Here is an 18534-nt window from a genome sequence, read left to right on the forward strand (position 1 = left end):
TCACATATGCATACATACTCAGGCCTCTCCAGCAACCCTACAAACTATACATACTATTCATCCAATCATCACCAGCCACCATCACATCAAGGACAAACTCCGAAACAAAAGCGAAAACCAATGCAAATTATTATTGCCCATGGCTGCTCCCAGATTACATGCCCTCCCTCCCTCGTTCGCCAAAATATAAAATTCCTCACAAATCCACATTGGGGCCCACGAACGCCTTGATTTTCGCATATGCGAACATTTGCAGTGGTCTTTCCTTTACTGCTATCGACAGGGGCTATTTTATATATAGATTTACTTATAACTTTACTGTCTTTGTGTAACCTTATTCACGTATCTTCTTTTATCCATTATTTTCGTGTGACTGATAATTCAACTGTTTATCAAGTGTTTTCTTTCAAGGTTGTTATCATCTTTTGTATCATCTTCATATATGAGGTAATCATACATCTACAACTGATTACATGGTCAAACACTACTGATATTTGTATATATATATATATATATATATATATATATATATATATATATATATATATATATATTATCCCTGGGGATAGGGGAGAAAGAATACTTCCCACGTATTCCCTGCGTGTCGTAGAAGGCGACTAAAAGGGGAGGGAGCGGGTGGCTGGAAATCCTCCCCTCTCGTTTTTTTTTTTTTTTTTTCTAATTTTCCAAAAGAAGGAACAGAGAAGGGGGCCAGGTGAGGATTTTCCCTCTAAGGCCCAGTCCTCTGTTCTTAACGCTACCTCGCAAATGCGGGAAATGGCGAATCGTATGAAAAAAAAAAAAAAAAAAAAAAATATATATATATATATATATATATATATATATATATATATATATATATATATATATATATATATATATATATATATATATATATATAGTTACTAAAATTGGCGCACATTTTCTAACACATATCTGTGTTTATCCTTCATTTGTAATTAAACATTGCATCTGACGCCCGAATATGATATTTATATTTCATTTGTCAAATAAAAAGTCGAGGAACTACATTTAATTAAACAAAACCAGAAACACAGTTCTAACAACATCACAATTAAAAACAAATATATCTTGTTCAACGGAAATAAAACAATATCTGCTTTGACGCTAAAAAATGTTACGTTTCATTAAACAGAGACTCCCTTCCTCTGGTGTAGTTGGGGCCAGGTACTCTCCCTGTGGCGTAGTTAGGGCCAGGTACTCTCCCTGTGGCGTAGTTAGGGCCAGGTACTTTCCCTATGGTGTGGTTAGGGCCAGGCACTCTCCCTATGGCGTAGTTAAAGACAGGTGCTCTCCCTGTGGTGTGGTTAGGGCCAGGTACTCTCCCTGTGGCGTAGTTAGGGCCAGGTACTCTCCCTGTGGCGTGGTTAGGGCCAGGTACTCTCCCTGTGGCGTGGTTAGGGCCAGGTACTCTCCCTGTGGCGTAGTTAGGGACAGGTGCTCTCCCTGTGGCGTGGTTAGGGCCAGGTACTCTCCCTGTGGCGTAGTTAGGGCCAGGTACTCTCCCTGTGGCGTGGTTAGGGCCAGGTACTCTCCCTGTGGCGTGGTTAGGGCCAGGTACTCTCCCTGTGGTGTGGTTAGGGCCAGGTACTCTCCCTGTGGTGTGGTTAGGGCCAGGTACTCTCCCTGTGGCGTGGTTAGGGCCAGGTACTCTCCCTGTGGCGTGGTTAGGGCCAGGTACTCTCCCTGTGGTGTGGTTAGGGCCAGGTACTCTCCCTGTGGCGTGGTTATGGCCAGGTACTCTCCCTATGGTGTGGTTAGGGCCAGGCACTCTCCCTATGGCGTAGTTAAAGACAGGTGTTCTCCCTGTGGTGTGGTTAGGGCCAGGTACTCTCCCTGTGGCGTAGTTAGGGCCAGGTACTCTCCCTGTGGCGTGGTTAGGGCCAGGTACTCTCCCTGTGGCGTGGTTAGGGCCAGGTACTCTCCCTGTGGCGTAGTTAGGGACAGGTGCTCTCCCTGTGGCGTGGTTAGGGCCAGGTACTCTCCCTGTGGCGTAGTTAGGGCCAGGTACTCTCCCTGTGGCGTGGTTAGGGCCAGGTACTCTCCCTGTGGCGTGGTTAGGGCCAGGTACTCTCCCTGTGGTGTGGTTAGGGCCAGGTACTCTCCCTGTGGCGTGGTTAGGGCCAGGTACTCTCCCTGTGGCGTGGTTAGGGCCAGGTACTCTCCCTGTGGCGTGGTTAGGGCCAGGTACTCTCCCTGTGGTGTGGTTAGGGCCAGGTACTCTCCCTGTGGTGTGGTTATGGCCAGGTACTCTCCCTGTGGTGTGGTTAGGGCCAGGTACTCTCCCTGTGGTGTGGTTAGGGCCAGGTACTCTCCCTGTGGTGTGGTTAGGGCCAGGTACTCTCCCTGTGGCGTGGTTAGGGCCAGGTACTCTCCCTGTGGTGTGGTTAGGGCCAGGTACTCTCCCTGTGGCGTGGTTAGGGCCAGGTACTCTCCCTCTGGCGTGGTTAGGGCCAGGTACTCTCCCTGTGGCGTGGTTAGGGCCAGGTACTCTCCCTGTGGTGTGGTTAGGGCCAGGTACTCTCCCTGTGGTGTGGTTATGGCCAGGTACTCTCCCTGTGGTGTGGTTAGGGCCAGGTACTCTCCCTGTGGCGTGGTTAGGGCTAGGTACACTCCCTGTGGCGTGGTTAGGGCCAGGTACTCTCCCTGTGGTGTGGCTGGAGTCAGTGGTCGGATGTCGTGTGGCGGTCATTAGCGGCGCGTGTCTGGTCCGTGGAGGTTGGGGGAGGTTATTGCCTCGCTCTGGTGTCACTCACGATCGTCACCACCCCTTCCTCTCTCCCTCACTCCCCACTCCCTCACTAGTGGTCACCCAGGTCCTCCCCCGTCCCATTACCAACCCGGAATCTCGACCAACTCTCTAACTGTTTCGCTGTCGTTGGTTGTTTATTTATTTCACAGTAAATTTTGTGTTTTGCTCTTGGGTCTTCTGAAACATCTTCACTTTTTTTTGCCTTATGTTTACCCGGCAGCCTTTGTCCATCACCCTTAATCGTCAACCTTGTCCCAAACGCTAACCCCTTACCCTTGCCCTTTACTCCGTCCCTCGTCATTCGTTCTCACGCTTGTCCCTCAGTCCTCTCTGTCTTCCTGTCTTCCTTTCAAGTTCCCTTATTTCCTCCATCTCCCCCACCACTTACCTCCCTGCCCTGTCGGTGCTCACAAGTCCCTCCTCAATTCCCCCGCCACCCTCCCCCTTTTGTAGTCACTTGTCGTACCTGGAACTCCTTTATCCATGACCCGTTGACATTGTTTGTCCCTGGACTGGAATCTCCACAAGAAGTTCCTCCAGCCTCCCTCCCCCAGCACCACTCCTCCAGGATCCCCCCCTCACTTATCTCACCATGTCTCTATCCCATCTCCCTCAGCCTTGTCTTCACCTCTCCACCGTTCGCTTGCACCTTGCCACAGTGTTTGTATCTCTCCAGTCCTGCTCTCCAGCACCTCTCATACTCTCACTCGCCCTCCCGGCCAGCAGGAGCCCTTTCTCCCTCCCTCCCTCCCTCCCTCCTTCCTGCCTCCTCCACTACGGGCTCTGTCTCTCAAGCTACCCCTTGTCTCTCTCCCCGACCAATGCCCCAGCCCTTGTCCCGCCCCGCCCCGTCCCGCCCCCGCCCCGCCCCCGCCCCACCTCATTTGATATGTCAATCATCAAGCCACACCGCCGCCTCGCCCTGACGCTCCTCTGCTGCACCACCTCCATCGCTGCCGCCTGGAAGGCTTTGAACTTTCCAGGTTCGTGTTGTCGCTGGAAGTCGGGACTCTAATTTATATTCCTACGTCCAGTTGTTGCTCTGTCGGTATTATTCATCAACATAAAAGTTTTTCTTGCAGTTTTCTTCTGGTATTTTCTTGTGATATATCAAAATTCCTGGAATTCAAAGAGAAAAATATAATCTTGCAATTGTGTTGTTCTGTTCTTTCCAGACAACAGTTGCAGGTCAAATGCCTTATATCTGAAAGAGTGTCAGTGATATCTCATTCCTCCTCGTTATGCAGTATCTGCATTATTGTAACGCTGGCAGTAATGAACGCAACACCGGTAGAATATTAGGATTTTCCTGATGTCTTTATCTAAATACTATGATTATGGGAAAAGGGGAAGGTGATGTTTCTGTAATTTACGTTCATTAGATCAAAACATGAATTAAACAATCGGTCTACATCATCATGGGCTGTGGCCTGGCAAGAAGTTACCTTCCAGCTTCCAGCTATTCGAAAATCACATTCTCGAAGATCTAAGTTCTGGTACCGTAGACATTACAGCCCCTGGCACCTTCATGCTTGCAGTAGTACCATCATTCCCAGTCGGGTCTAGAGGTTGACACCTACCAGACTGGAAGCCACAAAGCAGATTCCTTTTCGATACATTTAGAGTAGTGGAATACAAGCTGAGATATTTCACAGCTGGATCCTGGAGCCTTAGCCTTTCCAGACACCAGTCAGGTTGCTGACAAGACTATAATGGAATATGCAAACCTTTACTCCTTTCTTTTCCTCTTCTTCCAGATATCCTGACAGCTCTGCAATAGAGACCGCGTTATTTCGACACCTAGGCTGGAAATTTTACACTTTCCAGACGTGGCTGCGACCCACCTCTTCACACACGCATTCTGGAAACGTTATATTTCATATTTGATCTATTTCTTCAACTACTGTAAGAGATCTGAAACGCTGGCTACCTCACTTTCTAGGCTGATATGGAAACTTTATATTCCACGACCCCAAAACATCGATGTGACAACCACTCCAGCAGGAAGTGAACTAAATCTTTCTCCAACTGTCAAAAGGGAATTTCTTGTAAGACAGAACCATTCAGGGAGCCTTGATATCTATCCAAGAATTCTTTACCAATTTCCATGTTTCGCTGGAATTTGTTAAGAGAGAGAGTGTCCTACGTAACCATTGAGAACTATGATGTATTGCATTGCTTACATCAACATCACAATTTAATAAAACAACAGTTAGTTGATTTAAGAGATCTGGTCTATCATCAGAAATCGAACTCGCGTTCACAGATGCATCTCACCTGTAGTTAAACAACTAGAATTTAAAGATTCTTTAATGCTGAAAAAAATGCTGATCAAAAAAACGAACAACTGATATCATTATAAAGACGTACAGCAATGCAACAATATATTGCCGAATCTATTTCGCACAGCCCGTCTACCTTCACCGACAGTAAAACACATTTAATGTTCATCTTTGAATGTGTTTATCTGGTGCAAGATGATCCGTGAACTAAGGATATGAATATGATTAACTTCAAGTGACCTTGGACCGTAGATAAGTAACTTCAAGTGACCTTGGACCGTATATAAGTAACTTCAAGTGATCTGCGTTCGTTTGTGAGTCACTTCAAGTGACCTGAGTCTGTTTAGGAGTAACTGCAAGTGACCTGGGTCTGTTTAGGAGTAACTGCAAGTGACCTGGTCCCTCAAAATCCATTTAGCATCTGACAAAACACATATTTCACTTAACATCTTAATCCTGCTTTTCTTGATTTTTCCTTCTTTACTTTTTTTATCTTAGAAAGAAAATGCATTGAACAACTGGTGTGCGACGTGACCTTTGACATGACCCTTCTTGGTTAGGTTGAAGGTCAGGCAACATGTCCAAGGGTCGTTCCATTTTACGAAAAGATCGTACCGTCATGCAAAATAATCGTCCCGTCGTGCTCAAGAGTCGTACAGCTATACACATGGGTGGTACCGTCATGTAAAATGATCGTTCTCTCGTGCTCAAGAGTCGTACCATCGTACTCAGTAGGTTACGAAAATACCCACACTACACATTTGACCAGAGTTAACCCAGACACATTTTTCTATATATTCTCTTTTTTCAAGGGTCGTCGAGCCAAGTGTATATAGACAAGAGAATACTGGCCAACCCCAGGGTAATGTAGACTCATTCCAGGTCCCACAGTTCCTTCAATGCTTCATCAAAATGGAAAAGAATTGCGAAACCAATATTGGGGAGTTGATGGTATTTTGGCTATCATAACCGGACAATGGAAGACAATCTAACCCAATCAACGAGTGGGCGTGGATGGATTGAAATAATGTCTGATTCTCTCTCTCTCTCTCTCTCTCTCTCTCTCTCTCTCTCTCTCTCTCTCTCTCTCTCTCTCTCTCTCTCTCTCTCTCTCTCTGCAGGTTATATTTGGTAGGCAGCCACTGATCAGTGAAGTATATTTCCCAGCTGAGACCACTGGAAGAGTAGTTAGTGGAAGCTGGACAGTGAGTCAGCAATTCAGCACATTAACAAGTTTCATTCCAGTATCTCAGGTTGCTGTCTTTTCTTACCGCCACACCCACTCGGGGACTGCTGGCTTTCAGTCCACAAACATTTGACCTCTCCATCTGGTGTATCTACGCTATTAAAAAGAAGAAAAAAAAACTCCCCTGTATGTCCGGCCATCTGTTCCCAGTCTATGGATAGGGTGAGGATACTAGACGCACAATGACTAACCCCCTTGCATTGCTGCCCATAATTCATCTATCTCCTTGGCAATATTACAATTGCTAGCTGCTGAGATGATATAGTTTCGAAAAAAAAATCATACTATATCACTATGTAATTGATCGGGAAAGCTATACTGGCAATATGGTAGCTAGCTGGAGTGAATGATTAAGACACTGAACAATGTCATTCCGCCGTTCAGGTGTGATGGCCAGAGAGGTAGGAAGTGGTGGTTGTGAGGAAGGGCGTGGTAGTGGCGAGGGAGATTGTAGTAGTTGAATAGGGAGATAGTGGTGGTAGTGAGGAAGAGTGTGGTAGCCAGGGAAGGATGGAGTAGTAGTAGTAGTGAATGATGGTGTGGTGGCCTAGGTGGGAGGCTGTGGCAGTGATGAGGGAGAGTGTGGTACCACTCACCACCAGAGAGCAGATGAGGTCCTGGAGGGCCCGAATGTACCAGTAATATTTGACAATATATGGTTTACACATCTTAGTCTTCGTAACTTTAAGTTTTCCGGAGGTAAGTGTTGCGCGCTAGCCTTAGCTTTTGGTAAAATATCGTCGTAACTGCTCATAAGTTAGTACATTTCCTGAAATCGTAACTGTGATAAGAGTGTCGTTGTCTGCTGGGTTGAGCCATCCCGAGAGAAATATAAAGTTGTCATTATGATCCTTTTCCTTTGAGGTTTACTGTGCTGCTGGTGGAACCGTTGACAGCACACTGAGGCACAGCAGGACCTGTCGCTTCGTAAGACGCATCAAGACCTTTCACCTCCTGAGACCAGCAGAATCTGTCGCCAAGTAAGATACAGCAGAATCTGTCGCCTCGTAAGATACAGCAGGACCAGTACTTGAATCGTAGCGAAAAAGACATAAAGCGACTGGAACAAGTAAGGAAAAATTATCTGAAAAAAAATTGAAAGGAAGATTAAACGAAAAGAGGAACATAATCAGAGCTGGGAAGGCAGAGTGAAACAACATGATGAAGACAGATAAACGATGATATTTCTCAGGAGTTAGAATAAGAGAGAGAGACTCTAAGTGAAGCATTAGGGAAAAAGACGTGTGAGATCGTCCAATAAGAATTAGCAATTAAATCAATCAGCAATCATTTCCTCACAGCCCTGAGCACTGTGGTTACATATGTACGTTCCTGAATACATTGTTATGAATTGTAGAATTAAAAAAGGACAGCAAGCTTTTCTTGACCGCATTTTAGCTTGTAGTACAGTAGAAAAATTTGGAAATATATACCCGAGTTGAGCCTAAAGTAGGAGAATGGTACTACAATACTATAGAGAAAACGAGTAGATTCACCGTTGTACGGGTGACCATATAAAACATCTCTTATGTAAACTCAATGTACAATAGAAAAGAGGTATCATGTTGATCACAACTTTCTCATATATAAAAGCACCTTACCTCTTATCTCTGACCATGCATATCAGTGCATCTTATCCCCTTACCAATGTACAATTGTGTCCTATCCCTTACCCATATATGGCAGTGTACCATGCCCTCACCCATGTATAGCAGCGTACCGTACTCCTCATTCATTTATAGTAGTGTGCCTTATCTTTCATCCATTTATGGCAGTTTATCGTAGCCACCGCCATGTATGGCGGTGCACCGTACCAATCACTCACGTAAGCCAGTGTATCGTACACACTATTCATAAGGAGCCTCACCCATGTAGATCAGTGTACAGAGCCCCACCCGTGTATAGCAGCGCATATTGTCTCGCACTCACACCCAAGAGCAACAGTGTATCCTATCCCTCACCCATGTACAGCAGTGTAGTGTACCCTACCCCTCATACATGTGCAATAGTGTAGCACTTATTCATTACAGTGTACTGTGCCTTCGCCTATGTACAGGAATGTACCGTTCCCCCGAGTGTACCGTTCCCCCACCCGTATATAGCAAGGTACCACACCCCGCTATATATAGCAGTGTTCCACACCCTCACGAATGTAAAGCATTGTATCTTACTCTTTCCCATGTGTGGTAGAATATTGAACCCTTACCCATGTACATCAGTTTGCCCTATCCCTCACCCATGTACAACAGTGTTCCTTACCACTCACCCATGTACAGCAGTGTACCTTACCACTCGCCCATGTACAGTAGCGTACCACAGGCTGTGCTTGGATCGTAGAGAGCAAGGGGTTGTGGTGTGGAGGGGGTTTGTGGTGTGCAGGGGGTGAGGTGTAGCGCATCCCTCGGCTGAGGTGAAGGAGGATCAGTGTGTGGGAAGGCCAGGGTCTTGTGATGAATGGATGCCGAAACCAGTGCCTACACAGCGGCAGCATCACCAGCAGAAATTACTGGCACTAAAAGGTAAGAGCAGTCGTGGGTTCATGAAGACGTGCATGAACCGTCAAATGTGTCAGTGATGATAGCTGCTGTCAAAGTTGAGGGTAATGGGTAAGTTCCAACGCTTGACCTCACTGGTTACAGCAGGTGTTTGTGTTTATAAAGCGTTTTGTTCACTTCGCTATAAAGCCCTGCACATGGATTTAGGTGTTACTGTAGAATACTTCAAGTGTAGATAACCCGTATCAGTTCCACACCTTACCACTGTTGACGTTATGTGTAGCAGTGGAGGCTACAAAGCTTCAGTCACGTTTGACCATTTTCCTTCCACAGTGGTTATTTCTCTCCCGCTCAACACCTAATGTTTATTTTCTTCTTGATTGACTGATTAAGATGAGAAGAAAAACAGACATTGTACAGCTAAGTCAAGGTTGCTTGAAGTCATGCTGTTCATTTCGTGGTATGCAGTGTGGCCAAGCCTCGTCAAGTTGATGCCTGGCCCAGTATTTCACAGATTCTCTGGTACATATCCTCTCCTGCTATGGACGTGGCTTCGGTTCCCTCTATCATCACACGAGCGAATTTGTTTATTGTTGTTTATATTTCCTGTTCCTTTTCGAATTTATTGAGTGTGGACGCCTCTGACTGTAGCAAGTAAGCAAACAAGCGTGTTTGTTTGTTTGTGTGTGTGTGTGTGTGTGTGTGTGTGTGTGTATGTGTGTGTGTGTGTGTGTGTGTGTGTGTGTGTGTGTGTGTGTGTGTGTGTGTGTGTGTGTTCGGGAAGTGTGTTGTTACAAACTACTCCTGAGTTGAGTCGTCGCCGTAGCTGATGTATGTGGTCGTCGGGAGGAGGAGGAACGTCTGCTGTGTGGGTCATGAAAGGCATGGAGGGGGGGGGGCGGGGCTGCCCCAGGAGACCCCGCTTGGCAAGGAAAATGATGGTGACGTTGCAGAATGATGGTGACGTTGCAGAATGATGGTGATTGTGCCTGTGTCTCTTTGGTGAAGGAATATACATGGTTGTATCTCGCTGGTTTGTAGTGTGAATGACTGAAGTAGTAGTAGTGGTCTTCCTTGTAAACTGTTTGTTTACACTTTGTCCACGTCTCTTTGTATGATGGTGACGTCATTCTGAGGCTTCTGCTTCATTTTCTTCTCTGAGTGATGGTGACTGCTGAGGTGGTGGTGTCTCTGCTCCTCCGGAAGCCATGTTGGTTCTGCTTATACAGACCGATGCTTTAACGGTTTCCTCTTAATCTAAGGTTCAGTTACCCAGTCAAAAATATCATCTGGTCGTTCTAAGATGAAAATGTGTCAGCAGTTCCTTGAATGAACGTCTACCATTCATACCTTAGGTACCACAGTCTTACCTTGGCTTCCTTAAACCTCAGGTTAGTCAGGTGACTGAGTTCTAGGGTTATACACAACCTGCGTCATTAAATCATAACCACCAATCAAGAACATATGCACACCTGCCACAGGTGTCGAGGCAAGACACAGAGGCCATCCAGGGTGTCACTATATGTATTCATATTCAAATGTTCGGAAAATTTATCTCTTATGAAACTGATGGTGGCTGGCAGGTGGGTTAATGGTAGGCCAAGGTGCTGACACCAGCTGACTACAACATTCAGCAAGCTAGGGTTACAACAGTCCGCCTTGGTTGGTGGAGCGTCGCAGGATTTTATAACCGTACCACTCAACTTCTTGAACTATGTGAGTGATTCCCCGGAGAAATTAGAATCTTATCTGTACATGTTTGTGGATGATGCTAAAGGCACAAGGAAAGTCAGATGTGAGGAGGATTACATTAACTTAAAAAGGCCTGGATGAACTTCAAAGTTAGTCTGGTACATACTTCATGAAATTTAACCCGAGTAAATGTGATAAGGACGGGCCACAGTGAACCAAGCAAGGCCTCGCTATGAATAGTATCCAGTAGAAAATGAGCTGCAGGAATGTGTGTGTGTGTGTGTGTGTGTGTGTGTGTGTGTGTGTGTGTGTGTGTGTGTGTGTGAGAGAGAGAGACTTGGGAGTTGACATTGTCCCTTACGTTTCACCAGACTCTCACATTACAAGATGAATAAACAAACTGTATACTGTCAGATAATAAACATTTATTCATTTGAATACAAAATAGTCAGCAAGCTGTTCACATACCACATTAGGCCAAAACTAGAATATGATTCTAAAGTTTAACCATCACACTGAGGCAGTACGGAGAACTAACGAACAAGGTCAAGAGGAGGTCATCACTGATGCTCCCGGAATTAAGACAACTGAGTCGCAAAAAAGTGGCTACAGGACCTAGAGTTGCCCAACATGGAAGAGAGAAGAATTAGACGTGACATTGTACGTAGTAAACAAGTCTTCGAAAAAAGTAGAGAAAACAAGTTCACCTAGAGGTCATAGCATGCACAACCAGAGGTCATAGCATGCACAACCAGAGGTCATTACATGAAATTAAAGAAGCTTTCTATAGAGGAATTAGAGAAGCATTCCATAGTATGAGTGTATTGGATGGTCGAATAAACTGAATTATGAGATTGTGAATGTGACCAACACACACAAGTTTGCAAAGTTGTATGACAGAAAAGATCAGTAAATGGAGCCCATGAATATAGAACTCTCTCCCCATACTGTACAAATGAATAATTACAAATACACAATTATACGCATTAATGTTCATTTTACATGACTCTTCACGACTATAAGTAAACATCTTGTATATATGGTTACAAAACATCATTTGAGATTCCTTCGAATGTCTCAACATTTGCCATTTTCTTTCTGTCGTGCAGGATACGGAAATATTCAATTTGTAAAATGATGAAGAGGGAGGATTTATGAGGGTATCATTACTGGCACCTATTACAATCTTAGAGGTACTAATCTCTTTGCGGATAAGACGATTCCAAATAGATTCGTCCAGGAGTTATCAGATGAAATCATTCTCGAGTTTACCAGGGGAAAGGTTTATTGACTCTTATGTTAGCAACATGTAAAGAATATGAGGCTAAACTTGACCTAAATCCTCAAGAAGAAGTATCAGTTACCGCGTTCTCAGTCATGACTGTGGCATTCATCTAGCTTTACCAGTGACGTGTTCGCCGATCACTTATCAGCTGTGACAACCACGTTGGACTTCAGTTGGTGTTGGATCTCTCAGCAGACGGATGCTCTCTCTCCGCATCACGGGGTCATCTGCTACAGTTGCTCGAGTTTTATCTTTTTGCTAAACAAACGAGTCGAGTGTGAGTGTGCAGCAGGACATTTCGCCCCTCACGAGGTCCTTCATGAAGAAGGTGATCAAGAAACTGTGTTTCTTATGGACGTCTGCTGCGTTCTTTTATACCTGCCTGGCCCTTCTGCTTATGTTACGCAACAGAACAGGTAAGACACAATAACGGATATATATCAGTCGTCAGCGTCATCAGTAGGTAACATCACCAATAGTTGACATCATCAGCAGTTTTTAACATCAGTAGGGAACGTCATCTTTATATCAGCTTAGTTTTCTTCCTCCTAACGTCTTGCTCAACTGAAAATGAGATAATAGTAGCTCTCGATGTCTCCATGACATCATATCTGGTGTATTAATTTGTCTATGTGCACGACATCAGCCCTCAGAAAGTGTGACACTGAACGAAGTCATATCTACTACAGATGTCGCTAACTGATTGTTCTGTGATGATGTCAGACGCCTGTAAGTATCATAACGTTGCAAGCTTTTGTATAGATATCAAATAGATGGGAGAACAACTTACTTATCTGAAAGAATTATATGGAACGACAGATAAATCAAGAACTTTTGTCTCGTTCTTTTCCTCTTGTATTTAAGCAAACATCTCAATAGTATCAACTTCAAGGTAGACGTGAAATGGTTTGAATGTCAGTGGATGCTATTGCAAAATGCCTGAAACATTATGAACAGTTTGAGACAATCCGTTGCTTGGTTGGTGGCGAGTGCATCAACATACTTGAACATACTTGAGCTCATTGATGATACTAGAAAATCCTTCAGGCTAAAGCAGACTTAGACAAATGCTGATGAATGGAGATAGTAAGTTTCCCTATCGTACAAGTAAGGTTCTAAGGGTGAGCTCACTCCAAGTGGAATTTTCTATAAACTGCTATTCCTTCAAAAATACCCATTTTTCGCTCTCCGAGATAACGTTCTTTCAACACATTCTGCATCATTCCCAGAACCTTTGCCCCCCCCCCCCCCCTCCACCCTATAACTCATTTTCGCTTCATTGTTAAGAGTGTCAGATCCTGCGTTTATGGCCAAGAGATATGTGCTGAGTTGACGAGGATTTGCAGAAGGATAAATGTTGATCTTACTGGCCAGACATCTATGGAATTATAGCTCTCAGTGTATACTTAGCAGACATAAGAAAACACACATTCCTGTATATGTATACATATATAGTATTCGCTTACTTCACACCCAAGGATTCCCACATATCTCCTGAAGAGATCGAGCAGCGCTTAGAAAGTCTGCCACGTCCACTGGACAGGACCACAGGTCACAGTGAGGAGTTATGTTGTGAGCGTGTCTGGGTTGACGGAGAACCTTTATGGAAAATGTTACAGAAGAATGATGTAGGAGGGAAGGTGCCTGAAGCAACGTGAAGGTTTCATCTTGAAAATAAGGCGTGTGTGTGAGTAGGACAAGACCAGGATCAGGTTCCCCAGGTGAAGGTGGGTATCTGGCCGGGCCTATTGTTGTTTTATCTATGTATCGATAAGGGTCTTAGAGAGAGAAGTAGGTCTACACTTGAGGGAAGACGTGAGTCGTTCATGCGACAGAACTAATTAAATCGATGTGGTGAACATGAGGCGACATGTTGTCAGTGTTGCCAGCGCCCGTAGTACGAGAGTTCTTGATTGTTTTGATAGCATTTCTTGCATGAGTGGGAGTGAAGGGTGGGTGAGGGGTTGTTGCTGGGTAGATTTAGTGTTGTATTTTCATGATATTTCAGTATTGGGTTGTGGTTGGTTTGTGGCTGACTCTTGCGTAGTGTCTCATGAATGTGTTTATGTGTTTCTTGGTGAAGCGCATTGCATGAGAACTTGATGAGAGTGCATCATGAGTGAGGGCTGAGCTGGTGCGATGTGGAGGGGTTTTCTTTGATTGCGCCAGAGTTCGTAGGTTGCTGTGGGTCGTGTGATGCATTGTGTTGTGGAAGGAGTGATATTTTCAGTTATTCTTTCAGTGATGAGGTTAGTTAGTGATGGGGTAGAGTGTGGGTGTGTTCTCTGCTTTCTGGTCTGCCCTAAAACCACAACCTTTTTCCGCGACAACCATATCTCCTACCCTTGAGAAACACCCCTTCTCCATACGACCACAACCCCTCCAAGCTACGTATGTCTAATGTAAGTAAGGCAGCGGCTGTTACTGTCATGGCGAGCCCCTCCACCCACACAGCTGGTATACCTCCACCATCCCCACCCCACCTACCCACCCCATCTTATCTCACACGTTATCTATCAGTACGCAGTAAGTCCGTTAATCTCATCCTTACCTGCTCTACTGACACCTCCGTCCAATGCCGTTTTTACCCTTAACTCTCTCTCTCTCTCTCTCTCTCTCTCTCTCTCTCTCTCTCTCTCTCTCTCTCTCTCTCTCTCTCTCTCTCTCTCTCTCTCTCTCTCTCTCACACACACACATAAATAGACTTTCATTTTCTATCTTAGATCATCTTCACTTTCCTTTGAATAATCATACAAAAGACGGTAAAGGACGGGTAAGAGGCGGATGGGGATGAGTGAAGGTAAGCAGAGTGAGGCATAAGGAAGGTGGGGGGAGGCTGTCCTGCTTCCCCTCTCTATACCGTCTAAGCTCCTTGTCTCCCTTTCCTGCCCTTTACTAACCCTTTACGTCCCTTTCCCACCCACTTCTTAACCATTCAACTCTCATCATCCCATTATCTCCCACTTATTCTATTTCAACGCCGTGACTTTCCCACTCATTTTCATCCCCTTTACGCCTGAAATCCCTTTCTGTAGTCCCATTAGACTCCCTTAGATAATGGTATGTGGTCCAACATGGGGCACAATGTTGGCTAAGACTTGCTAGTACTGGATTTGGATTGTTTTCTATTTCCTCGACAATGAACCATTAGTAAGACCGAACAGAAAACATGGTAACGTCAGCATAAACAAACAATCAAAATCCGGATCATCTCGACGGATCACGAACGTCACAAAATCCGGATCGTCTAGACGGATCACGAACGTCACAAAATCCGGATCATCTCGACGGATCACGAACGTCACAAAATCATTATCGTACGTAATGGTTGGTTTTACTCCACCCAACCTCATCAGTTATGCTTGAGGTATTTACGGTCAAATTGTCTTCATCATCTTACCATTAACTTCTATTCTTTTTTTTTTTTAAATGCTGGACTAAACCTATACATGCAGTTCATAGTGGTGTAGAAAATGCATCCCCATGAGACAACTTGCAATAGATGATGAGACCTCGTGAAACAAATGTGGTAAAGATATGTTGATAGTTCTGTCCATCTGTCTGTGAGTCTCTCTTTGAAGACCTTTAAGATATCTTTGTGAAAGATGACATTCGTATATCTCTGGGGCTACATCTCTCTGGGGTACGCGTGCATAAAGTCCATCTGTCTGTGATACGTGTGTGTTGGGTGACTGTCTGGGGTACTATCATCCCGTTACGCATTTATAAATGAGGAGGTAAAGAGTTTAGCCTCTTGCTATCTTGCCTCCGAAAATCGTATAAGATTTTTTCATATTTCTATGAAAAAGAAAATCTCAGAAATGTTGTAAGGTGTGAACAGGCTTCTGCTTGTACTGCTAGTGTCTCTAGGGCAGGACTCTTGAGTACGATGGTACAACCCTCTTGTTAGTTTACTACTACAATCCTCTGTAGAATTCATTTCATGTGTTTCCTTATTGTAAGTCAGCTTCGCTCGATAACCTGTTTAGATCTGCGTTAAAATGTTATCTAAGATTTTAGTTTCCTGACTTTGGTAACACTCGCATTCTATTTGAAATGTCTGGTCTTGCCTTCCTCACTGTTATCACTACTGCTCACTCTCCGATACGAACTGCTAGATTTTAGAAATATTTCGTATTTAGGACCCCGCTACGTGTACAAACAGACCTGCAGAAATGTACTCCCTTTGAACTTTAGCTAATAACGATGTTGGACCTTACCTGTGCCCTGGCTGAAGACCATAGTGAAAACAAGGGCATAACGACGAGGGTGTAATGAAGATAATGAGGTAGTTGAGGTAACAGGCATGATGAAGGTGAGGATGTACCGGAGATGGGAGTGTAGTGAAAACGGGGATATAATGAAAAAAGACCTGATACCTGAAATGGTCCCAAATGATTTACAAAAACTCTCTTGCCTCTTGTTTACAGACAGCAGGGGAATTCTGAGAGTGATGAAGCAAGTCGCTCCCCCAGGTGAGCCGAGACTGTACCCAGGACTGTCAGCTTTGGAAGGAGCGGCTGTCAAACGAAGCACCGTCGTGGAATCAAGCCAGGTAGCGAGAGAGGATCACGATCCAGTCAGTGGAACACAAGTGGAGAAGAAAAAACAACAGGAAGAAGACAAAGGAGGAGGACAGAAGGAGGTACAACAGGAGGAAGACAAAGGAGGAGGACAGAAGGAGGTACAACAGGAGGAAGACAATGGACGAAGGCAAAAGGAGGTACAACAGGAGGAAGACAGCGGAGGAAGACAAAAGGAGATACAACAGGAGGAAGACAGCGGAGGAAGACAAAAGAAGGTACAACAGGAGGAAGACAACGGATCTCAACAGAAGGAGGATCTAGACGCCCCAGGTGCTCCTCTGATGGTCCTCCTGCTGAGTTCGATGCCCCGAAGTGGCTCTACGCTGCTGACGGAGATTCTCTCAGTCCCAGAGGAATCTATTGTATTTTTTGAGCCACTTTGGCTCTTGGAGAAGGGGAAGTGGATCGAAGACGCCCAGTATGTAGTAAAGTACTTGGCTGACGTGTTTACCTGCGCTTACAAACCAGACTTCGAGAAATGGCTAAAGACGAAACATCTCTTCCTTAATTTCTTCAACGCAAAGGCTAAGAAGTGCCTCGCTGCCTCAGACAAGGAAGTGAAAGACCCGTGCGTTCACGACCTGAGCCTCCGAGACATGTGTTTAACCTCGCCCGTCAGAATCATCAAGGTCATCCGGACGAGGCTGTCGTGGATGGAGGACCTGCTCACGAATCCATTGCTTAATGTAAAACTGATTCATCTAGCGAGGGATCCTCGCGCCTCCCTCACCTCCATCAGGAGGTTTAAGAATTGGAATAAGAACCCATACGACAGATGCGTCGGTCTGGAGGAGGACTTCAAAGCTTACGATGAGCTTTCCTTCAGATATCCTTCTAAAGTACTGCAGATACATTACGAAGACCTGTGCCTGAATCCTCAAGACTCCACCAGCAGCGTCTATAATTTTCTTTACGGGAGCTCCCGGGTGCCTGAGGTGGTGAAGAAGTACATAGCAAGCCACATGAAGGGAGGATCAAGAAATGAGAACATGAGCACCTTCAAGAATAGCAGCAAGGAATATGAAGCCTGGCGCTTCAAGATACCGCCAGGTCTTCTGAAAAGTGTTGAGGAGGAACCGACCTGTTTAAGATCTATACAGTACATGCGTCATACCGAATTCAAGACGTTAACAAATGTAAGAAATAAAAGTATACCTCTATTCCAACCCGACTAGTAACGTTTCGACGCTCTAGGGTGAGATTCCTTTACAGTCTTCCTGCCACGAAGACTTTATAGATCTTTTTTTCTTTTATATAGATTATTTCACTTCCTGACGTCATCCGATCCGCAGATAACGTACGTAACAAAGTGAGAGTTACGTATCGTTGTTTATATGTGTCTCATCATCACCAGAGAATCTCCGATGACACTCCAGGATGAAGGTACTAAGCCATCACAAGCACTCACCAACTTCCATCTCGAATACCTCGTCTTCAAGTTTCAGTACAACACGTGCAGCGCCACAGCACGTGCAGCACCACAACACGTGCAGCACCACAGCACGTGCAGCACCACAATACGTGCAGCACCACAACACGTGCAGGCCCACGTGAGTATATCCTCACAGTGAAGTAAATCATCGCCATCCCAGACCCAGTAATAACAGACTACCTCATGGTTAACACCATTATCTATACTGAACACAAGATACTTCTTCTTAATCCCTCCTTTATAATATATATATATATATATATATATATATGTGTATATATATATATATATATATATATATATATATATTATAATTTGTCGCTGGCTCCCGCGTTAGCGAGGTAGCGCAAGGAAACAGACGAAAGAATGGCCCAACCCACCCACATACACATGTATATACATACACGTCCACACACGCACATATACATACCTATACATTTCAACGTATACATATATATACACACACAGTCGTATACATATATACACATGTACATGGTTCATACTATCTCCCTTTATATATATATATATATATATATATATATATATATATATATATATATATATATATATATATATATATATATATATATATATATATATATATATATATATATATATAAAGGAAGACAGTATGAACCATGTACATGTGTATATATATATATATATATATTGGAAAGGATCACAATTTTGCGCGTGATCAAGTATATTCCTGTGAGTCATTTTTCCCATGGACTCATAGGAAT

General features: G+C 44.5%; 1 protein-coding gene across 1 annotated transcript; it reads left to right on the forward strand.

Moving 5' to 3' along the window:
• The first annotated feature begins 11957 nt into the window (after positions 1 to 11957).
• LOC139765879 (carbohydrate sulfotransferase 3-like) lies at positions 11958 to 18314 on the forward strand. Its single transcript, XM_071693754.1, has 2 exons — positions 11958 to 12189; positions 16204 to 18314. The coding sequence occupies exons 1-2, from the start codon at positions 12093 to 12095 to the stop codon at positions 17532 to 17534; spliced, it is 1428 nt and encodes a 475-aa protein (XP_071549855.1). The 5' UTR covers positions 11958 to 12092; the 3' UTR covers positions 17535 to 18314.
• The last annotated feature ends 220 nt before the right edge of the window (positions 18315 to 18534 follow it).

The sequence above is a fragment of the Panulirus ornatus genome, chromosome 56 (assembly GCF_036320965.1).
Source record: "Panulirus ornatus isolate Po-2019 chromosome 56, ASM3632096v1, whole genome shotgun sequence".
In the NCBI taxonomy this organism is placed as follows: domain Eukaryota; kingdom Metazoa; phylum Arthropoda; class Malacostraca; order Decapoda; family Palinuridae; genus Panulirus; species Panulirus ornatus.